The sequence below is a fragment of the Camelus ferus genome, chromosome 4, assembly GCF_009834535.1.
Source record: "Camelus ferus isolate YT-003-E chromosome 4, BCGSAC_Cfer_1.0, whole genome shotgun sequence".
NCBI lineage: Eukaryota > Metazoa > Chordata > Mammalia > Artiodactyla > Camelidae > Camelus > Camelus ferus.
Genome location: NC_045699.1, coordinates 4,605,848 through 4,630,663, shown reverse-complemented (window position 1 = coordinate 4,630,663; position 24,816 = coordinate 4,605,848). Strand labels below are relative to the sequence as shown.

Sequence of the window (24,816 nt, the reverse complement as noted above, 5' to 3'; positions counted from 1 at the left end):
TTATACAAAGGCATCTCCCGAAGAGGAAATCCAGCTGGTCCTCTGCATGTGAAAGGATCGCAACCAAACTTGTAATTAAATTTAAATTGTTTAAAACAGTGGCATGCCATTTTCTTCTGTCAGACTGACAATGATTAAGAGTTTGACAACACACAGCGTGAGTGACTGGGGAAACTGAAATTCCCATACTTAGAGTGGAAATTTAAATTAATGCAACCTCTTTGCAAGACAAGGAGGCAATAGCCATCAAACTTTAAAACACTCATCCTTTGACCTAACATTTTCATTTTTATAAACTGATCCTGGAATACTTGCCCACGTATGCAAAAATGCATGTACAAGTATTCTTATTACAACACTGTAAAGCCAGAAAATGAAAAACAAACCTACCCCTGTCCCTGGTGTCACATCATTTCAGTTCAAGACATCAAAGGAAAACGGAAAGCGCTGATGGAGAAAAACTTCCAAGATAGAGTAGGTTACAAAAGGAAGATGCGGAATCGTGAGGATTGTTCAGGGCCCATTTTGCATAAAAATACAGCGCACACTTACTTGTTTACTGAGACAGGTTTGGGGGCGAGATATACAAGAAGCTAGTGATGGCAGTTGTCTCTGGAGAGCAGGTCTAGGAGCCCAGGTGAGAAGGGAACTCCCTTTTGTGATGTTTGGTTCGTTTCTTGGGCTGGGCAAGTCCTTTTATTAGTTTATTATGGGTTGGGGCCGCCAGAACAAAACGCCGCAGCCTGAAGCAGCAGACGTCTATTGCCGCTCGGTTCTGGAGGATGGAAGTTCACGGTCAGGGTGTGAGCAGCTCTGGTCTCTCCCACGGCCTCTCTCCTTTGCTGGCAGATGGCTGCCTGTTCCGCCCTCAGGCGGCCTTTCCTCTGTGTCTGTGCCTATCTGGCGTCTCTTGGTGTATCTAATCTCCTCTTCTAATACGGACATCGGTCAGTCTGGGTTAAGCCACCCTAAAGGGCTCATGTTAACTAAGTCACCTCTTTTAAAGACCCTGTCCCCAAATGCAGTCACATTCTGAGGTACTAGGGGTTAGGACTTCCACATAGGAATCTGGGGGGACATAATTCATAACAATGCTAAAGCAGTGCATGATTGTTACAGGAAAACCAGAATATACAAGCAAGAATAAAGAAAAATTGGATTCAAGCTCAATTTTTCACTCTTGTAAATAACCCTGAAATGAGTATAATAATACTTAATACTCTTTCCATATACATGTCTATTTTCCGCAAAGAGATTTCCAGAGATAAGCAATTAGAGGGTATAAATATTTTGAAAGCTCCAGGCGCCTATTACCAAGTTGACTCCAGGAAACGTCCTACTTAAAACTCTGCTCAATTATGGGCCCGAGAAAGAATGGAAAGAATCTGGAGTGCTGTCCTGCTGTTTGGTGGTGGTGGTTGCTTAAAACAGAAGCAACCAGGGGTTGAAAGTTGAAATACTGAGAGTAGAATTAGGGCCATCGGAGACTATGGTTAAGACATTGGTTTTCATTCTCATTCGACCTCAACTTTTAATAAAATGAGTGACATAAAAATAACAGTTTGCTGCTTTGAAAGGAGTGATTAAAAAACCATGTAACGGCTGCTCTGCCATCAGCGGGCAGCTGCCTCGCCCATAGGTTCACGCCCACTTAAGGAGTGATGATTTATTGAGTTTATATGACCTTCTATTGCTATACATCTATTAGTAATTTTAATAATTTATGTTTTAATAATTTTATTTTATAAGTTTAATAATTATATTTCTTAATTTTAATTTTCAATAATTATATTTCTTTATTATGGTTATTAATATTAATAACCTTGTTATTTTAATTTGTCATCAACCTTTCCAACTGGGGAATATCCAAGCTCACAAGCTCCCCTTGGTAAGCATCTCTGAAAGTCTCTGTAACTAAACCTGCCTCCAAATGTACGTGACTTTTGTCACCTGGGATATTTTAAAGCTCACTAGTAAGGGTTGCTGCCTCTGTATCTCACTGACCTTGAGGGACGTAATATAATGTGGCTTCGTCATTAACTAAAGGGGCTTCAACGTTTCCTTGGTGTGGTGGGCATGAAAATGTGCCGCTCAGGGTTCCTGCTGGCCAGTTGCCTGCCTTTTTTTTTTAAATAAAGTTGTATCAGAATATAGCCCTGCCCATCTGTTGACATATTGTCTGTGGCTGTTTTCACACAACGGCAGACTTGAGTAGTTGCCACACACAGCACGTGACTCACAAAGCCCAAAATATTTACTACCTTGTCCTTTATAAAAAAAAAAAATGCTTGCTGACTCTTCATCTAGATTTAAGAAAGTGGTGGAGAAAATCTTTAATAATGCAGATTAAACTTAGAAGGATGTCCTGTCTCCTGTAGCTGTTATACTGTGAATCACACACACAAAAAAGAAGCGGAAATGCTGTTTCAGCACTAGACAGCCGTCATCCTTAGCGATCTGACTTTGCTAAACTGAATAGTAATTAAGCATTTATTCATTGATTTGGTCAAATCATGGCCGAAGGGCAATCATAGGTTGGCTATAGATACAAAAGGTTGACAAAAGCAACAGAAGGATGCTGTGAGACTCAATTGGCTATATGGAGTTTGTAATAAAGAGCATTATATGTTTTCTTATTATTTGTAAAGTGTGTTACACATCTTTATACCAGTAAAATTTATAATAAACTTACGTATGTATATATGGGTGTACATTTTTTCCCCACAGAAAACCAGTTAGACGTTTATGGGCACGCTGCAACTTGCTTCCCATTTTTCCCTTACAGGTGCTTCCCCCGATAAATCTCACACCTAATTTTTGTCTTGCCCTTTGCTTCTTGGAGGCCCCAAGTTAACACATTTGGAATGATGAATTTATTCTAGGAACAGAATTTAGAAACCTGGACTTTATGACGCATTGATTCACTTTTTGTAGTAACGATGTCACTATGGATTGCCAGGCGGTGAAGGAGTCAGGGCTCTGCCTAAGTTCCCATTAAATCCTGTTTTATGAGTATTTAGACTGTGTGCTGCCCCTTTCTGGTCAATATCTTTCAAAACTGTGTTACTCCCCTTTGCGATCTCAGTAAGCTGGTGCATGAAAGTGTACACAGGGACCTTTTACTTTGTAGTAAGGAGCGAAAAAGCCAGCATTCAAGCTTGAAGAGAACATTTTTTTGCCTTAAGCCTAGAAACATTGACCTCACTTTTCAAATGGAGACCAAATGATATTTACTATTTATTGTTCTAGATTCATCTGATGGGTGGAGGAGTTGTAATTAACATCTAAGAATACAGATTCTGTTTGATTATATGGGATTTGAGTAGAAAGGAGGATTCTTTTTTTTTTTTTTTTTAAGAATCATAAACCAGAATCGTAATGTCCTTACTGGGAACCAGGGAAGATCAGTCGGGCACATAATTAGGTTTTTTTTTTTTTTTTTCTGTCATGCGCTTGCTAGGCACTAAATGGATGTGTCAGTCTGGGTGCGCCCCAGCACAGTTCTGAGAAGGCTTGGCTGATGGGTCATCGCTGAGTTGGGAGTTGCCCACCAGAGGGGCCCTGTCACTCAGGAATTTCACAGGACCAGTTACTCCTGTCATGCTGTGTCATCGGCTAGAAGCAGTCAAGGGTAAGGGTGACCTCAGCTCAAACGCAATGGCAGATGCAGAAAGTCAGCAGCGAGAGTTCTTTCTATAATCGGAAATCTCTGTGCTTTTGTTTTAATATGAAAGGTCAGGTGATGCTTTTGCTGCCCTAATTCCCGTGTAGTAATGAACACGCCTCTTCAGTTGTTTTTCCCAGAGTGGGGAGAGACGAGCCTGATCCTGGGTCCCTTTGACCTGCCACTCAGCCCAGCTGGACCTGGTCGTGGGCCAGCCTCAGCATGCCGATCTGAACAACTCAGCTCACATAATTCACCCCCTCAGTGTGAATGAAAAAAACGAAAACTTTTCTCACTGGTTATGTTTTGTAGATTAAATCTTCTATTATAAAATAATGATTGAAATAATGATTTCATCTGAGCAGGAGCTTATACGTTGGATATTTTGTTACCTGCAGCTGAAATCATCCTGATTGTCATAATTGGGAAGCAGAACTCTTAGTCAACTCTGCTCCCCACTGCGAGTTATCTTGAAGGCACTCTGAATCGAGCACTTCTGTGGCTACCCCAATATGTAAAGAACGTTAGTAAAACAATAATCATTGTCATCAAGGAATTCATAGTTTACTGAGTCCTTGATCTCCCATTTCAAATTTCAGTACCATAATCATAATTCAATACTGTAATTGTTATCAAAGCACAGGGAGGTGAGTGGTCTTGGGGTGAAGCTTAATAAATTCCTCTCCCCACTCAAGTCCACCAGATTTAACGTCTACTTGACACTGTGAGTTCTGCTCAATTCTGAAGAGCTATTTTGAAGATCATACTTTTTGCATTAAAACATTTGCTTTTCATATAAGCACTGGACAGTTTCTCAGTTATAGCTGGTTATTTAGACTTCAGTGTTCACATAATTAATCGCCTAAATTGAGATTCTTTAAAAAATAAAAGGGAACACAGTCCATAATTAGAACCAAGTGATACCCGTACACCTGGACTGTCCCCACCAGCCAGGAGGTTTGCGCACCGTACCTACACTACACCTGCCTTCTCTCAAATGGCCTCAATCAGTTGTTTGCAGACAGTTTTCAGCTTCTCTGTGGGACTGAGCCCTGCTGTGTTGCTTCTTTCTAGCCAGACTCAGAGAGAGGAAGAGGGTTTCCAGTCCACGGAGCACAGGGGTTCTCTGCAGCCCGGGCTACGTCCCTCTCCGTCAGTGAGCCTGCAGGCGTGTGCTAACGAGCCTGGTCATGTTAAAACACCTGCTGCCACTCCGCTCAGCTCTGGCACAAGGCCTGCTGCTTAGCTCAGCTGAGGAACGTTAAGGCCTCATTGGCTCTCTTCTGCCATCAGCAAAGGCGTTCGTGGAAGATTTTAAGATTTTTGTCTTCTACTGTTCGTCTAGAACATCTCTTGATCGCACAGTGGCTTGAATTTACCTTTTTATAAATGGAGTGTTATGTGTGTGTCTCTGGGGATGCACTCATATAAATGAAGTTTGGAAAGGCATAGCCCAGGGGGCTGAAACACAGAGCCAGAGCTTCATGCCATTCATTGGTCTGCAAATGTATATTAGAAGATTATTATTCTATTAGGATGGCATTTCAAACTGTATGCTTAGATACTCAGCATTTAAGGAAATATTCTGACATTCTGGTAGTGGTTTGAAAACATTTGCATTCTTCCTGTGCAACTTGGTTCATCTGGATATACATGGGTGTGTGTTTTGTTTTGTTTTTTTAGCAAAAGTAATTAACAAAACCACTAGGTTATCATTCATTGGTTACCCAATTAAGAAAGTGAGTTTTATATTCACAGTTGATATGGGCAACAGCTCTGGTGAGTGAAGCTCAGAAACAGAGGAGAAGACCCCAGGATGCTGCCGCTACTCCCCCAGCTCCTACTGATCTACCTCTGCTCCAAGCAATGCAGAGGCGCTGCCCACATCTTTCAGCATTTCCTTGGGGGAGACAATGATGAAATGTTTCATGATAAACAGATTTGGAAGATTTATTGCCCGGGCTGTAGAAAGAAGAGCCTCCCACCTTGAAGGGAATCTTGTCAGAGGCACGTGAGAGCCTGGAGAATTAATGCATTTGTTCTATGGACCATTTGCCATCAGTAGCTTTTCTTAAATAACTTTTTTTTCTCAGTTATAAAATGGCTCAGTATCACTGTAGAAACTTTGGAAAACAGAGCAGAGCACGTGCATCACAAATTTGCCATTCCATCTGTCAAAGATAACCCTCAGTTCATCAAGATATAAATTACAGAAGCTCATTTTTGTTTATACAAAAAAAAAAAAGGAAAAATTCTTATCTGTATCTATAAGTCATTGGTTCTCAATCAGAGGCAGCTTTGCCCTTCAGGGGACATTCAGTAATGTCAGGAGATACATTTGGTGGTCACAGTGGAGGAGGGGAGTCATAGCTGCATCTAATGTTTTTGCCAAACATCTTACAAACACAGGGCAGCCACCCCTCCCCGTCAACAAAGAATTTTAAGGCCCTAAATGTTAGGAGTCCTGAGGCTGAGAAGCCCTGGTATAGATGGTGGCAAGACTAAATGGGTAGATGAATTAATCATGTCTTTAATTTTCCATATTTTATGATATTTTGACAGCTTAAAAAGTCTGCTGGCCGCAGAAAGACTGCCCTTCCCAGGGCCAGCCGTTCTCTCCTGCATGTCGACCATTCCTGAGTCTGTGGCCCCAGCCACTTCCTTATCTAAGTCTCACACATAAAGCCATGCTTCCCCCGCCCTGTAGCATCCCCGGGCCGGGCCAGGCACCAGCCAACTAGGGTTCACCCCTGAGTCCCCAAGCCCTCGGGAATTATTCGAACTCGCCAACCCTGAGCAATTTACTCTCCTGTGCTTTGCCTTTTCCTCGGAAAGCCCGACAACGGCTCTGGCTAAGACTCTCCCCTTGCTTCTGTCTTCTGCCACCTGCCCAAAACCTAGTGCTTCCCCTGCGACCCTGCGTGGTGCGCAGTGACACTCTCTCTGACAGCTGTGAGTATAAAAAATCTCTTCTAAGCCTCAGTCTCCTTCTGTCTTGTGGCTGCACGGACTTGATGCATACCGCATCCAACATCTGCAATCTTAGAAAAGTGGGTAATGAAAATAATTGCTTCCTCGTCTTCCCACCCGGAATAATTCTGAAGACTAAAAAGACAGTGGAGACACACGCCACATACTTTCTCAGGGCACTCCTTTCCTGACGGCCTTCCTCCAGCTCCCGGTAACAGGTCTGTTTCCTGATTTCTTTCTCCCAGAAGCTTTTGAGCTCATGACACGTTTCACAGCAGAAGACTTCCCGGCGGACGTATTGGTTGTTCATTCCCTGAAAATGAAAGATAAAGCGAACCCGAGTACTTCGAATAAAGCCACTGTAATTTTGGAGCGGTGAGGGATGAGCTCGAATCCTTACACTGGCGCTCGCACTTCCTGCGCGTGTCGACAAATCACACGCTCACTGTGACTTCGTTTGTCAACCGCGGACGGGGATGATAATGGCGATCATCAGAAAGTACTGCGAAAAATGCTGAAATGAACAGAAGTGCAAAGGACGTCTAATAACCCTTCCAGATGATCTGATTCTACAAGGGCTTGCCCCTTTCGCTGTCCCCGAGCCATTTTACAACTCTGTAAATTACAGAAAAAAATGGAGAATGCAAATGATTTTTGAACAGAGATTCGAATGTATATTGTTCAGTGGAATGAACTGACATCCCTGTGAATAGCAACCAATTTTCACCTGCTTATGAATTCACTTCTGTCTCCTTAATTGCTTGTATATGTGTGGGTTTTTTTTTTTTTTTTTTGAATTCTCTTAGAATCTGTTGTAGTACCTTACTCATTTTCTCATTAATTATAATAAGTTAAGTAAAATATTTGACCCGTGTACATTTCATATTTGTAGGGGAGTCATGATTTTAACTTAAAACGTTATCCTTTAGCAGTTACTTCACAATCGTGTGTGTGTGCGCGCGTGCAGAATGAGATGGTGTACGCAAAGCTCCAAACACAATGCATGACAGTAAGAGGCACCCAACCAATGTTATGCTTTTTCCATCCTTCCTCGCAGAATGACAAGAACGTCTACCATTTACTGAGCAGGTGATGTGTGACAGGCATTTCTTACACACTGTCCCATTTGATCCCCACCACAGCTCTCTGAGATGGGTGATTCTTGTTTAGATAAGGAATTTGCCTATAGCCTTGTCACTACTGGACATAAGAAAGCCAGAGTTTGGACTGAGGTCTGTCCATTTTCAAAGTGAATGCCCTTTGCTCTACCAATCCTCATCACAAGAAATGGTGACTGTATTTGGAATTGGCTACATCCAGAGCAAGCTCGTGTGGCATGTGTGTGTGCAGGACCCGTGAAAGTATGCATGTTTAACACTAAAAAAATTTACTTTTTTTTACCTAAACAGTGCCCATTTTCCAGATCTTAGTGGCTCTGGCGAGCAGGTAGATGCAATGAACTGCAAGACAAATCCTTCTCTGCCTGCTGGTGAGTTCCTGCTTAGGGGAGAGCTTTGGCCCTAGTGGGAGATTGGCGAGAACCTAGACTTTCTCTCTCTCACTACAGAGTCCCAGGGGTCCCATTCAGGCTGGACTGGCCGATCACAGCCCAGAGAACTGGGGGTGGAGTTCAGAAAAAGCTTCAGGGAATAAATAAGACATTTATTATTTTATATATATAATATAGAATAACAATTCTATATTATAGAATTATAATATTTTATAATATAAAATATATTTATAAATTTATATACAGAATAAAATAGAATATTTTATTTATATTCTATTTTTAATAATAGACTCTTACACTTGTATCGGAGAGGTGGCAAGACCTTCCCACTTGGAGAGAGATATAAATGTCCTGAAGCAGGAAGAAGCTTGGTTTTCTGGAACTGAAAGCAGCTTTGAGTACCCTATAAAGATTTTTATTTAAAAATCCATGTCTCCTATTTTTCCTCCTAGACCCATCTTCTAATCATCTGGTCATTTCTGTAGCTGCAACCGACCTGGGCAAAACTGTGCTCGGAGCACCTGGGGGAGCACTGGCCCCTGGAGTGTCTCCAGATGTTCTCTGCACCCCGCTCTGAAGGGTGGAGCAGGGGCTGGTCCTGCAGCCTCGTGGGAGCACATGCTCTGTCTTATAAGGACATAATCCCACGTATTTTCTGCCCCAGGCTAAGGGATTCAGTGCACAGATTTCTAATAAATTCTTAGTGTCTTGACATTGAAAGAACTGTCAGTGAAAGTATAGATCAGACTTTTAAATTTTCATTCGTAGAACTAGAGTATGAGACAGTGCAGTTAGGTTTCCTGTGGATTTTGTCCAAGCTGCAGGGACATCGGCGGGCTCTCACTTTCCTGATGTGAGCTCTGCCTGTATAAACGCGAGGTGAGAAAGCAGCACTTGCTTTGAACTGGGAGGAAGGTGTTAATGCAGACGTGCCACTGAAATAGACAAAAAGGAATGCACGATGTAGTCACACTTTTATTAAAGATGCTCCTAAAAACTGAGAGTTTATATTCGGTATCTGGTATTCAGAGAAAGGACAGTTTGGTCAACTAGGAACTCACTAAAGTTTTTTTCTTGAAATTTAGATTTATTTTATTCTAAGGAAGTTTTTGTTTAAAAAAAAAAAAGAAAGGCTTAGGCAGGAACACGGGCTGCCCACAACATCATGTCATTTCACATTCATTCCATTTGGCACAAAGGTGTGGTGTTCACATGGAAGGAGGATTTATTCTAAAAGACACTGTAGTTGCATAATTATGAGTTAGGTTAAGAGAGATGGTGGAAAGCAGGGTGGTGTTCTACACACCCAAGGGTGTGATTTAATTTAAATCAGGGTAAGCCCAGAGGAAATCAGGCAGCAGGCTCTGAGCAATCTGAGGCATATTGCCTCTGCTTCCTATTCCCTTTGGGTCAGGAAGCACTTCTGGGGCTGTGATATCTTGTAAACTTCCGGAGGGGTCAGACTCAAACACACTCAGGGGCCAGGCCAAGCTCCCTTCAGTCAGGAGGGAGTGAAGCTACTGGACCTGAGCAATGGGGAGCAGTGGGCACCGTGGTCATCAGCAGAACACGTTCTCTGCTTCAAGACATCACATTTAAGAAGGAGGCAAACAGCGTGCTCACTGCAGAGAAGAGGGGTTTTGGATGCCTGCAGCCTGAGGGCTACCTAGCCGCTCCTCTTAAGGGATGCGTTCTCTGACCTACAGTTTTGGCCTTCTGTCTTTCTTTCTTAGCTTTTCTTAAAACCTCCTCCCCAGGCTCTCCCTGCAGGGCATCCTGAACTATTTCACTTTTGTTCTGCCTCCCTTCTCTCTACAGTCTCTCTGAGCATCCACTCTCCTGCCTCCAAACCTGAGTGTGCAAATACTATCCTCACTGGCCCGACTGGCTTTTGCTGTCATCCCGGCAGCAACTGGGGTTGGAACTTTCCACCAAGCCTCACTGTCACCCACTAGAGGACATGTGGACGCAGCCACCTGCCAAACACAGCTTGGGTCCCCGCCTCACTCGCCAGGCCTGGAGGCTGTGTTCTGACAGCCAGGATGGCCAGGGAGCTAGGAAGGAGGACAGGGGACGATTGTCACTATTGTCACTTTGGGCAATAAGTCCTTCAAGGGCTCCGAGCCCCGGTTTCCTTATTCATGAAGTGGAGATTAAATGGCAATATAGAGGAAGGCACTTAACACACTACCATTCATTCCCCAATTGTTCATCTGCCAACACAACGCATGCTTGCCCTCTGGGAGCTCGCAGTCTATTGTCTCATCCCTGATAAGAAACTGCAAATGTTAACCGAGGCGGGAGGGTGCAGCTCAGGGGTAGAGTGTGTGCCTAGCATGCACCAGTCCTGGGTTCAGTCTCCAGCACTTCCATTGAAATACATAAATACATAAATAAATAAATGCCTAATTACCTCTCCCCAAAATAAAAAAAATTAAAATAGAAACAATTTTAAAATACTAACCGAATTTGAACCATCACCTATATAAATTCTCATTGTCTTTATACATGATATTAAATGCTTTGCCCCTTCTTGATTCAGACCATATTTAAGGTTTATTTATCTCCGTTGCTGGGTTTGTTGGAACTGGAAAGCCTTAGATCTCAGGGATAAGATGCTTCCTTTCTTGTCCAAGGTCAAGGGTTGGACTGTAAACAGAGAACCCCTTAGCAAAACAGTCTTGGTGATAAGTTCCACCCTTACATCATTTAGGATATTATATTTGGGGATCCTTGAGGTCAGACTTTATAACCACAGTCACTGAGCAATGCCCGGTATGTTTAAGAAGTAATTGTCTTACTGAAGTTGACAGTTTCCACTCTGCTAAAGATGGGACTCAGTTCTCCCATGTTACTTTATAACATAAACCTAACTGCTTGTTTTGCTGGAAACTTGAACTTCAGCACTGAGGGTCACGGCAATCTGTAAGAGCTTCTGCAAGAGGAAATGCAGTTTGTTTTAGACAAGCTATGCCACCCTCCCGGCGCCCCGCCCTGCTTTGTACTTTCTGCATCCGGTGCCTCGCCTACTGTGCTCATGGTGGTAGCTGCTGCCCTCCCCTTCGTACCCTCAAGAAACAGAATTGACGGTAATTTTAAAATAGCATTTTTAGGAAGATATCAAAATGAGGCAGGAAACAGAAAATTGAAGGTGTCCGCTTTTCCCCAGGGGCGCTGGTGGAACCAGCACCTCCACCTGGTTCAGGCAGAGAAAATCATCAACTGTGTATGTGGTCCCGCCCCTCCAGGGGCTCCGATGAAAGTGAAAAGGCACTTCTCTCCCCAGCCGTCCTCTGGGTGGGGTCGGGAAGAAGGCAAAGCCACTCTGATCTCCTGTGGGACAACTCGGTGGTGCTTTTTATAGCCCCAGAAATAAGAAGTGCTGAGGAACGTCCGGATGCCTAAAACCCATCGGTACCAGCAACCTCCTGAGTCACTTTTAAAGATCTTTGAGATTAAGATCTGTTTTTTTTTTTTACTGAGGAAACTTTAAGACTCAGCTGTCTCCATTATGTTCTTGTGAAACTGATTTTTTTTTTTAATAACCTAAGTCTAGGTCTTTATACTTATTCCTTTTAAATTTCAACCTGCTACTTTCATCCCGTGGTATAAGCAGATTAGAGGGGAGCAGACTTCTTAGATGGGTACATGCATGTGCTTTTAATGTCTTTTTAGTCCCCCCTGATCCTGAAATTCTCTAAGAACACAGGATAATTTCTTTTTCTTGACACCTAGATAGCTGTATTTTCCTCTACCCACCATGGTTCAAAACTCAGAAGCAGCAAGTTTAAATAACTAATGTGTCCCTAAGTTCACATAAATGACTCATTTTGCATTTTTCATAATAAACACTTAGGAATAGTATGTGATTCCCAACCTTTAAAAATATATATCAGAGTGAAGTAAGCCAGAAAGAAAAATACCATATGATATCATCACTCATATGTAGAATCTAAAAAAAAAAACAGAAAAAAAAAAAAAAGAAGACACTAATGAACTCATCTACAAAACAGAAACACACTTGCAGACATTGTAAACAATCTTATGGTTTCCAGGTGGGAAAGGGTGGGAAGGGATAAATTTGGGAGTTTGAGATTTGCAAAGGTTAACCACACTATATATAAAAATAGATTAAAAAAACCAAATTTCTTCTTTATAGCATAGGGAACTATATTCGATACCTTGTAATAACCTTTAATGAAAAAGAATATGAAAATTAATATATGTATGTATATATACATATATGCATGACTAGGACATTATGCTGTACACCAGAAATTGACACGTTGTAACTGACTATACTGCAATAAAAATTTATTTTTAAAGATGAAAAAATATATATATCGGTTTTACTGTATTTATCTTTTTGTTTCCCCAGTGTTGATAAAACCATAGATACAGAGAAATATTTCTCCTCTTGAAGGTAAGCAATAGGGTAAAATGAACTGATATTAAACCCTGGGTGACAGAAAGGAGTGGATGTGAGTTCAGGTATGAAGTGAGTTCACGCCTCCACAAAGGGGCCAGGGAAAACCTGCTATCATGCCTTTACCTACTGGCTGGTGGGCTGCTAGCCTGTGATCTCTGGCTTTTTTTTTTTAATTGAGGTATGGTCAGTTTCAATGTCATGTCAATGTCTGGTGTACAGCACAATGTTTCAGTCATACACGAATATACATATATTCATTTTCTTATTCTTTTTCACCATAAGCTACTATAAGATATTGAGTATATTTCCCTGTGCTATATCTGGCTTATTTTTATGCTCTTTATTGAGTATTTACTGAACACCTTCATTCTTCAAAATACTTTATATCTTGCATTCATTTCTCACAACCCTATTCTTACCCGCATTTGGCAGAGGAGGTGCAAGCCGCTGCCCAAGGTCATCTCATCCTTGGTGATGGAGCTGGGGTGCAAACCCACCCCGTCTCCTAAGCCTGTGCTCACACACTCGTACACTACCCGGCCAGCCCATCAGAAAGATGGCAGCTCATGGGAAGAGAACGTAAGAAGCACACACCGTGGTTAAATCCCTTCTGAGTGATAAGTAAATCGTTCATTCTTCATCAAGGCAGAAGTACATTGGCTTTTTGCCAGGATTATTTTACACTTATTGCACTAAGACAAACTTCCCTTCTCTCCAATACCTCTCTGAGAGGTGCCCACTAGTATCAGTTTTATGTGCATCGTGATAAGAACTAAAACACACATACACACAAACCAGGAGCACCTTCCCCCCATCTCACACAAATGCTAGTCCTGTCACCTGGAAATCCTGCCTCTACAGGGGTCAGGGAACACAGCCATCATTACTTCATGTCCTCTTGTGTGGTCTATCTCATCCACAGTGAACATATCTTTAGGAATAATGCTTCTAGCATCACTTGCTAAGATGACTACAACCGACGGTGGGCCTGAGACATGTTGATGGGTTTTCCTCCCACCCGGGCCTTTGGCCCCCTCTAGGCAGAGAATAAAATAAGTTTCCTTCACCTCTCCTCCTTTGCAGGTGGAAGATGGAGCATTATGTGAAAACAGTCCTCCTCAGTTTAGCACTTTTTCAGGAAACATTTTCTCCTTAACCTCTCCTCCAAAATTCAGACAGTCTATTTGAATTTAAGTCTTGAGTCGCTCTCCATAGTTCTCTCTCCAGTTAATATCCTTCAACTCTACCTCTGATTTGGCCCATAGTAGGATATTTGGGTCTTAAGAAAAGCTGCAGGTGGAATGAAAGACTGCCTAGGGCAGTACGAGTGAGTTCTGAGATAGTTGCAAATTTTAAGTGAGGACTAATAAGAAAAAAAGGCTTGTACTGAATGTGTCCATAGTAACTCCGTCCTGTTGTTTCCTCTGGGGTTTATCTGAATTAATTGGAAATGACACTAAGTCATGAAGGAGGGACACCAATAATTATTAGACAAGTAACTGACAATTGAGTAAAGAAGTGACCTTGAGTCCATGTGACCTTGGGGAACTTCTATAACCTTTCTAAAGCTTAAGTTTCTCAATAAAAAAAAAAAAAAAGATTAAGAGGGGGAGGGTATAGCTCAATGGTAGAGTGTGTGCTTAGCATGCATGAGGTCCTGGGTTCAATCCCCAGTACCTCCATTAAAAAAAATTAAACAAATAAACTTAATTATCTAGCCCCACAAAAAAAATTAAAAAAAGAATTTAAAGAAATGGCATCTTAGCAACTGGTGCTAGAAACATTATTCCTGAAAGAAAAAAATCCTCTGAGAATTAAATGAGATTAACATCTAAAATGCTTAACGTAATGTTGTGGAGAGACACTCATCATTCTCACCTATGTTCAGATTAACAGCCTGAATCAAGTACAATGCTAAATGTTATCTCATTCAGTCCTCAGTATATTGTAGGTTTTATTATTTCTGTATTTGTGAACGAGAAAGTGAGTCTGAGAGCTTAAGTGACTTACCCCCAGCCCCACAGCTAACAAGAAGGAAAGCCAGGATTTGGCCTCTTGGTTCCCAGTTTTTGAGCCCTACATGGTCTAATGGGAAAAAACTTGGAGTTCTCCGTGGGCCATGTAGCTGTGCCTTAGATTCCAGTAGAAACATACACTGGGCACATGCAGTGTTATAATAAAACACTACAAACCAAAAGCAAACAGAGTTCAGCCACCTCCATGTCCTGGGTCACCGCTAACCACTGTAGGTTTATATTGGCCACATCCGGGCTATTCCATCTGACGCCCAGTCACCTAACTGGGGACCGGGAGGTCACAAAACCCATCCTGTCATGCACAGAGAAGCCTCTGGGTCTGCGTTCGCCCAACACCACTGAAGCACAGAGAGCCTCTGTGCCTGGCTGAGTTGGGACCAAGAGCCAGCTCTCCATAGCCTTGTCCCATGAACTAGACTCTAATTACTGTGGACAAGGACCTTGCTTAATCAGACATCCTTCACCCAGCGCATCGTAAACTTGCTTGTCCAACGGACACAATGCTTATGATTCCCTCAGGCTGACATCACTCATCTGGTCAAAATTCTCCAAAGGATTTTGAGCTAAATGTGATAACTTCTCCAGCAAATGTTATGTTCCACTCCCATTAAAAGCTTTAACGATAAACGTTAAGATGGTTAAAATACAAAATTCGGCTAAAATGTTGTTTCTCCTCTCCCCACCCCCAAATTCCAGCGCAGCGGCTATCTGACTGTCACTAATCAACATTACTTTTTGTTCTGAACAGGAAATGAGCTGTGTGTCTTTTTTTAAAAGTGGGCTCCAGCCAGGGTCCAATTTCCCAAATAGTTGATGTTTCCAGAAATATCTTTTTCTTCTTTAAGAAAACGGAATATCTGGAACAAACCTCCTTAATCACCTAGGACAGTTTTAAAATCTGTTTCCTTTTGTTGTGTTGGCCCCTATGTTTGGGGATCCATATGAAAATGACTGCATGCCATAATTTATTCAATCTTTCTCATCAGTAAATCTCCCAAATAATTTGATCGAGTTATGAACTTCTACATTATTAGCAAATACGCTCCTTTAAGACTGCATTTAAAAAAATGTAAATGGAGTACAGGTACCCAGCAGAATATTTCAAGTACTGAAGGATATAAAATTGAAAGTCTTTCTTCTCTTTCCTTGCAGCCACCTGATACACTTCCCAAAGATGTCCATTGTTAATGACATCTTATTTATAGTCTCTAATTGGGGGGGGGTCATTAAATCTATTTATTTATTTATCTTTAGTTTTTCTTTTTCTTTCCTTCTTTTTAAATGGAGGTACTGGGGATTGAACCCAGGACCTCGTATATGCTAAGCATGCACTCAATCACTTGAGCTATACCCTCCCCACCATATCTCCATTTTAATAAAACCACATGTGTGTATGTTTTTTGCAAGCAGAACCTGTACTACATAAGACTGTTCTGCGTTTTTCTTTTTTTTTTTTTTTAACTTACCAGCCCATATTGTTTTTCATGGTTGCCATTGTTTATGGATATGCTGTAATTTATTTAAACAATCTTATGTTGATGGACATTTAAGTTAATCCCTATTTAGATCTATTCTCCCCAAAATTGCAGAGTGAATCATACATTTTTTTTCACATGTATGTCTGGAGCTGAAACGCCTAGAAATATAATTGCAGGTCAAAATGTTGAATATATAACCCCATATTGCCCTCTGCAGTTACGGGACTGTTGGAATGTTTATAGACTGAGAAAACCCTCTTCTGTAAAAATGCTTCCAGTCTCCACTAGGGAAGCAAATACCAGATTATCAGTGTATTCAGCTCCTAATGAAAAGACACAGCGCGGCTTCTGGTCTTGTACTCAGGAGAACATACCTGAATGTGTCACCCCCTAGATGGACCATGGAAAGTAGTCGGCACTCAAAAAAATATTTGTTGAATTAATGGATAAACAGATCACACAGTGCCGATGTAGAGTTAGTATGTATTTTAACCCAACTGTGTTCAAACATAAAAAGAACTCATCATTTAAACAAACGTAAATTTTATCAAGTTTTATTGCATTCTTGTGCTAACAGAAAACATACATAGATTAGGGTGAGTAAAAAGAAATGTTCCAAGTGCGCACAGTAGATAGCCATCTTAAATGGCCAATTATTAATTTCTATTTCTCCTATTTTCTGTCTTCTTTGGATTATATTTGGCGTATAGTTATTTCAGCCATATTGCTATTAACATATAGTTATTTCCTAAATACAGGTTTAAATGCTTTTTATTTTATGTGTTTCTTTCCCTTTGTTTACAAAGTTTCTTTTTAGATTTTGGCAAAGGTATTTCCCTTCAGTCTGCTCGTCTGTGGAGTGAGGTGTTTGGTTTAGAGGTTCACTGAGGCTCCTTCTGGCTCTAACAGTCAGTGAAGTCCATTAGTATCAAGTTCAAGGGAATAATCTGTACCTTCGGCATCACAGGAACCTTGTATTTCAGTCCAGTGTCTTCCAAGTGAGGATGTCTGGTTGCCTTACACGGATGAGCAGGGCAAATGTCAATGACTGGACGAAAGGGGACTTTAGCAAAAGGGGACTGTGCTTTCATAAAGGAGCCTGTTCTATTTCTCTGCATCCCCACAGCAAAAGTATTTTTTTTTCCACTAAAGTTTATTTTTATTTATTTATTTTTATTGAAGCACTGTCAGTTACAATGTGTCAGTTTCCAGTGAACAGCACGGTGTCCCAGTCATGCATGTACATACAAATACTCGTTTTAATATTCTTTTTCATTGAAAGTTATTACAAGGTATTGAATATAGTTGTCTGTGCTATACAGAAAAATTTGTTTTTTTTTTAACCTGTTTTTATATATGATGGTTATCATTTGCAAATCTCAAACTCCCAAATTTATCCCTTCCCACCCCCTTTCTCCCGGTTACTATATCTGCATTTACTAAAGTTTGTATCTATTAACATAATTAGTTTTATTTGCAGCAACTCGTTACCAGTTTGGAAAAGTCATATTTCCAATGGCAATTAGTAAATTTACTTTACTAAATAACTTACACTGAAACGGTAGCAGAGCTCCCTTTAAATAAATATCAGTTTAGTCAGTAACATTCACTGAACCTTGATTTTGTGTGAGGCTCAAGCACTTATGTCATCTAACAAGGGGCTAGATAACGGTCAATTGTATAAACTAAAGCGAAAGAAAATTCTACAGTTTAATTTCCCAAGTCCCGGGTTATTCAGCCAAGTAAAAAACTCAAAGATTAATTCTCTTGACCTTCAGTTTTCTCAGAAGCCTCCCTGATTCTGGCATCCATAATAAATGTTTCCTTGGGATTAAGTTAGCCATTAATCAACATGAGATACGTTCTCTATTTTATTTAATTTTAAGAGTGACTTGCTCAGTGAGATCAAAAACTGATTTCTGTTTTTTCATACTCTTTAACTTGAAATTCATGCATAATTGACACGTAGAAGTCAGGGATGGAAAAGCTCCCTTGGCCTGTTAAATCTATTCCCAAACTGGTGCAGGGTAGGGTGTTCAAAGTGAGGGGAGAAAATGAGTCCAAGTGGGCAAAAAGACACGTAGACAAGGAGTGGGTCTCAACTCCCAGCCCCAGAAAGGAGCTGTCCCCGCACCTGACAACACAAGCTGAACACACTGTACCTTAAAGACGGATTTGCAGGTGAACTGATCTCCTGCTGGGGTGCAAAGGCAGGCAAAGCTCACAGTCCCACTCCTGGCTCCGCAGTGCTGATTTGTGAAGACGGCGGGTGCTGTCTTGAAATCTTATTGCTAACAGCCCTTTATATACGGAGTAGAGGAGTTAACAGAAATCCCTCAGCCTTTCAAGGTCATTTGAACCAAATTAGTAGCAGAATCAGACAACATCTTTCCAGGGACATTGTAGCCTTCACTTGTGGTGAGAGATGGCTCTAAACAAATCCCATCTCTCTCTGCCCTACCCACCCCAGGGTAGGGGAGCTTCTGTTTTGGCAGATCCCACAAGTGCCATGACTTGGCCTGAACCAAAAGGGATGATTTAGAACATGTATTGGATTATCCATGTGCCTTGTTCCTCTGAGACTTGTGAAAAGCCATCCTCTGCCCCTCGGTGTGCAAACGAGACTGGAACGGGCAGGCTGGTCACTATCGGGTGTCATGTTACAGGAAGACTTAGAGAGGCATCTTGTTCTTTGCAGCCATTAATCCTTGAGTGGAATCTGGTGATGACATATCACGGTCTGCTTAGTTCTCTACCAGTTGAAGCAGGAATTGACCCCTGGTGAGTGTTTTCCAATAAAATGCATCCAAGTGAGATGACTTCTCATTTTAGAGTGGCTCTTATCCCATTTTGGAGGAGCACATTTTGTCCTTAGGAGAAACATTTAGAATACTCACTCATCTGATAACAAAAATAGCTCTACTTTTCATCAAATCCTTCTACTACGTTACTAATTGCACACCCATTACTTGATTCAGTGGGTTAAATTCTTTAACTTACATGTGACAACCTTGTCTTATATTGATGTTCAAATTTTATCTTGTTGAAGTGGTAATGTTTATATTGTGTCCATGAAAGTACTTTAATAAGCTCATTTACTTTAAACTGGATTTCTACTTTAATAGAGCCAAATTTTATATGAAATTTTATTTTCATTAGGAGAGAGAGGAGCGAATTCTGAAACCATTTTGTAGGGCACCACTTGTACCAAAGCAACAATTTAAAGGGAAAAAAAAACTCAATAAAAAATGTTTCTAAGGAGTACATTGAAATCACAGAAGGGATTCTCTTGTTTAAGAAAATACAGTGAAACTGAATAACTAGCAGATGACAGCTTTCTAGATGACAGCTTCTTTCTTTCTCTCCTACTCCCTCCTAGTGAAATAAAAATATTCATATTTTGTGGCAAGATGAGAAAAATTTAAGCATAAAATTTTGTGTTGCTGAGTTAGGACTCCTTCCTCCCTTTTTGTGTGTTTGTGCACGTGCATTGACCAGACCTCCTTAGGAGACAGCATTCCTTCTTAACATTGTCAGGGGCCATGATGACCCATGACCCACTACTCACTTTGTACATACAGATCTGGATGGTGTAAACCACCTATAATACGTTATTTAATGTACAGCTGTCTGTCTCAAGAACTTACATGACAGTGCTTTGACCTCGAGTGGGCAGGATAGTTCTCAGAGTTTTCTGAGACTGTTCCCAGGTTATAACCCTCAGTTTGGCTCATGAAAATTTTCTGTTTCTTTCTTAGTCAACTGATTAAATTTTTTTGATTTTTTTTAACATTTTTTATTGATTTATAATCATTTTACAATGTTGTGTCAAATTCCAGTGTAGAGCACAATTTTTCAGTTATACATGAACATATATATATTCATTGTCACACTGTTTTTCTCTGTGAGCTACCTGATTAATTTCTTCTTCAAGATGCATGGTGTAGCTAACAGGATGTCAGAGATACCCACCAGAGGACACCTGGAGTCGACCCGGAACTGGTGTTTGGTACCAAGCATGGGCCCACTGAGGCCCGCTGGCTTCTCAGCGCGCCTCAGGTGTTCTGGTCTTTTCCTAACATCCAGATTTCATTGTTTGAGTGATGATCCTGAAGATTTTACTCAAGCTGTTCTTACTTGAGACTTGGAGTCTTAAGGGGGCACTTAAGGGGCACATTTCCTAGGCAGGGACCCAGGGGAATCTGGACAGGAGGCCCAAAGAAACAGAGGTGGCTGGGTTTTTGTTAAATTGGGCTTAAATTGAAGAATAAAACAAGTTGGTATATGATCTGAACAAAACTTCTGCTAGTTAAATGAGGGCCTGAATTACTCAGCTCCAAGGGAGACCTACGACAACCATTAAGTGAAAACTGTGTGACAGAGGCTGGTAACCAAGTGCCCCAAGCACCCGCCATGGTTTTAGACTGTTGGAGGGAGAAACCAAGACATGTAGAAGAGTCATACTGACCCAAGGATAATTCCCTGGGTATCGACACTCAGAGGTGGGTCACATTTGACTCACCGCACTGTCCTCAGAAAAACTTTGAGACTGTATCTCATAGCTGAATTAGGCTACCAAATTAATACGGGGAAATTGTGCCTCAAAGGCCAAACAGCTCCCATGCAGTCAGCCACCTATGAGAATACCAGTTGGGTTTACATATGCTTGCAAGTATTTAATTGAGAATTAAAAGAAATTCCACCCTGAAATGGCCAAGATAGGTTCCTTTTTATTTGGCATTCCAAACTCATTTTTCATGAGAAAGTTAAACCTGGCAGTCTCCTGGATTTTACCTGTAGGGTCTACTGGAAACAACACTGGTAAGGGTTTTCCTTTTCGTCTAAAATTAGATTAGCAGGAAAGAAATTTTGTAGGGCTAGATCCTTGGATCCTTTGAATTGGAAAGTCTTCTAAACTATTAAAATTTTAGAGAGCTCTCATCTTAAATTATTATACCTACTTTCATTGTATGCAGAAGACCCAAAAGGCTTCAAAATTCCAAAATAGTCTCATTGAAGGATTTGTTGTAGGATAATTAAAGATTGATGATGTAAAATGTACCTAAATCTCTAACCTTTATCTGAGCAGTGATTCTAGTAATCCCCTATCTGAATTTCCTTTCTACTCTGAAGACACTATTAATTAAATGGTTACCTTTAGAAATAGGACCGCATGAGGCCACTGGCAAGCCTCTTCAGATCAAAGGCTGAACTGAGGGTCATAGCTAAGCATTTCTTAAACCCAGGGAGGGGCCTCCACAGTGTTTGTAAATGGATTTCCAAAATGAGAGGCCACCAGACTGACTACTGACCAGAGCTAACATTTAGAGCGTAATAGGAATTTATTATTATTATTATTTTTTTTGAGGAGGCCCTCTTCTCTAAGCTAAATGAAGAAAAGTAAAACATGCCAACCCAGGTGAGTATGTCAGTCTTCCGATGTCACTGCGGTGGCCAGACAATTCTTTGAGAAATGGAAATCAACTGTCCTTATTTTACAAATCTAGTCTTTGTAAGGACCAGACGTTATGACTCCAGAAATAAGCCCAAACCCACCAATCCTTTTACCATTTCCCAAACTTCCTCTATTTATCTTAAGAGGCTGGTAAGTATTGGGAAAAAAATTCTAGCCATAAGGGAACAAAGTCCTTCTGGGAGGACCTGGCCTTTCTCCTCCTGTGCTTTTGAGATGACAATGTCCTGCCTAGTCTTCTCCAGCAACTCTCATCTTGGTCATCCTTTAACATACAAATTTCAGGGAGGCAAAACAACAGAATAGGTGACTTGGAACATGAATTATCAAGGACAAATAGAAATCTTAAATGTCTTCTCCATAAATATTAGTAAAAAGGATTTAGCCATCTAAATAGGTGACCTCAATTTGTTCCATCTGCCAGAAACCCAATTTGAATCCAACCTCCTTTGTAACTGATTCATGGCTGAAATTTTGGAATGGAAACTACGGAATGTCTGCTTGTGTCTTCTTGTATGTTTATGTATATATGTGTGTGTTGTAGATGTGTGGTAATCCCAAAGTTAATTTGTAAAAAGCTCTATTTAATTGGCTTAAAGGAAATTAGGCACTGATATAAATACTTACAAATATAAAAGAAATTGTCTAGAATGAATTTTGAGTTCACATGACCTGGGAAATATTCAGTATTGAATTAATATCTGGTATTAAAGAGATTATCTTGTTGGCTTAATTAATATAGACATCTTTAGAGTCATGAGAATTAAGTATAATACATTTATTGTAACTAGGTTTACCAGAAACCAAATAAGATCTTATTTTTCCTGTTACAAAGTTTGTCAGCAATAAAAATAGATTGGTATGATGAAACTTTTAAGTAAATAAAATAGAGGTCAATGAGACAAGAACTTTTAGGTAAATGCTTTAGGAATCCAACTTTGTGTAGCCATAGCATTTTGTCCCTTATTTTCTTTTCCATTCAGAAACAAACAGCTTTAGGACAAAATCTGCTTTCTTTTCCCTTAACAAAATGCAATTCCATTCCTCATACCTTCTTTTACTGAAAACACACATCTTACTTTCTGGCACCCTGCCATATCCCCCTTATTCATTTAGTAGCTTTAATGTTACTTCCCTTCCTAGGTACAGCAGAAAAATTATACTTAATACTGAGGACTCTTTAGATGTCTGTATCAATCAAACCAACAAGCTTTAGCTAGCTTCAATACCAGATTTTGATTCAGTGCTGAATATTTTCTAGATCATATGAATCTGAAATTCACTCTGGCCAGTTACATTTGTATTTCTAAGTATTTACATAAGCACTTAATTTCCTTTAGCCAATTAAATAGTGCTCTTTTACAAATTAATTTTGGCAATGCCACATATCTACAACACACATATAGATCCACAAACACAGAGATCTCATAGTTCCCATTCCAAAATTTTAACTATGAATCAGGTACAACAATTTAAAATTCACCAGCTACAAAGGAGGTTGGGTTCAAATTGGGTTTCTGGCAGATGGAACAAATCAGTCACATGTCTAGATGACTAAGACACAAGATTTATATTTGTCCTTAACAAGTCAAGTTCAATTACTTACCCCCTTTCTCAAAATTTGTATTTTAAAAAGATGGTGAGATAGGGGTTTCTCAAAAAGATGAGGTAGAACGCATGCATCTCAAAGGCTTAAGGAGAAAAGCAAGTTACTCCTAGGATGACTTTGTTTCCTTGAAGCCAGAAAAAGCTTTTTCAATACACACAAGTTGCTTAAGATAAATAGGGGCGGTTTTGGGAGTGGTAAAATGATTGATGGGCTTTGGATTATTTCTAGAGCCACACCTCTGGTCCTGTAAAGGCTAGATTTGAAATACTTTTGAGGATCCTTCCTGGATTTGAGAAATTCTCTAATTATGGACCTCAGTTCAGCCTTTGATACGAGGCTTGCCTGCAGCCTCAGGTGGTTTCATTTCTGAAGGTAGCCTGACGGAGCAGCTCTGCCAGGGACCTCAGTGTCCCAGACATTGGGTTCACTTGAGAAACAATACGGGGTGGAATGGAGCCCTCCTCTGGCTTGGGCCTGAGACAGGCTCTTACGGCCAAGAGCAGCCATTTTTCTTGGTGATTACATTCCCCATTAAAGGTCTCTGAACTGGACCATTGTCAAGGATCGAGGGAGCAAGTCCCTTCCCAATGATGGGATGGGACACTCAGGCATGAGCAGAAACTGATGTGCAGAGGTAGAATTTTCTAGCAGGCAGCTAAGTGGAGGGGAGTGGTGAATTGCTTGGTTTGGGGCGTTCCATCCCCATTATACAGGATTGGGAGGACAAAGGTCCAAGGAAATCAATCAGAGTTGGCAGCCTCCATATCTAATAAGAAAACAACCTTCCCACCTGCCATGTCGAGTTACCTGAGGCTTCTCCGGAGAAATGACCAGGTGTCCTTTGGGAGCCAGGGAGAGTCCTGGGCCCATCAGTCTTCGGTCCTCTTGGCCATCATGGTTTGGGTGTCCCAAGCCCCCTTTGGGACTGGGGGCAGTCCCCTTCCAGTGCCTTCTTGTTTGCATATCGGGCAGGGTCCTGGTGGACTTTCCCATACAGGGAGCATTTGTCCTTCCAGTGGCCCTCCTGGCTGGCTTGCCAAAGATGTTGTGGGGGGATAGGTTCTTGCTTCGTGCAGGAAAGTATTCAAGAGCAAGTCATGGTAAAGTGAAACCAAGTTTATTTAGAGAGGTACACACTCCATAGACAGAGCGCAGGCCATCTCAGAAGGCAAGAGAGAGAGGGAGTGACCACAAGGTGTTAGGTTTTTTTTTTTCATATTTCAGTTTTATTAGGTAGAACTGTTACAGTTTGACTGCACATATACAATGTATTGCATATAAATACATATACACAATATACTGCACGTATTTTTAAAATTTACATATATGTTCTGTTCATTGTTTCTAAGAATGTTTAGAGTTTTAGCTTTTTAAACTTACATAGTTATCAATGGAATAAAGCCAATCACAAAATAAGAATTAATTAAAAAAGATACATACACCCTGTTATTAACAGCAACATTATTTGCAATTGCCAAGATATGGAAGCATAGTCACTGCACATCAATAGATGAATGGGTAAAGAAGATGCAGCATAAGTATGTAATGGAATACAACTCACCCATAAGAAAGAAGGATATTGTGCCATTTGCTGCCCTTCATGCACTTTTTTTTCCACTTCAAAACCCATAATTTTATAACTGGCAT

The 24,816-nt window shown here is 40.8% G+C and overlaps 1 protein-coding gene across 2 annotated transcripts in view; it reads right to left on the bottom strand.

Annotated features, from left to right (window-relative positions):
* The window catches only part of LOC116663020 (protein FAM240B-like), a 71,497-nt gene that overhangs the window by 2,917 nt on the left and 43,764 nt on the right, over positions 1 to 24,816 (bottom strand). The window contains exons 1-2 of one of the 2 annotated variants that reach the window (XR_004319025.1): positions 18,250 to 18,623; positions 5,462 to 6,947 (exon numbers count right to left, since the gene is read on the bottom strand). Coding sequence is in view for 1 of the 2 variants with exons in the window: in XM_032477443.1 (XP_032333334.1) it covers positions 6,802 to 6,947 (146 nt within the window). In the remaining variant the exon portion in view is untranslated. Of the gene's footprint in view, positions 1 to 5,461; positions 6,948 to 18,249; positions 18,624 to 24,816 lie in introns of those variants that run through there. The other variant, XM_032477443.1, reaches the window with a different exon arrangement.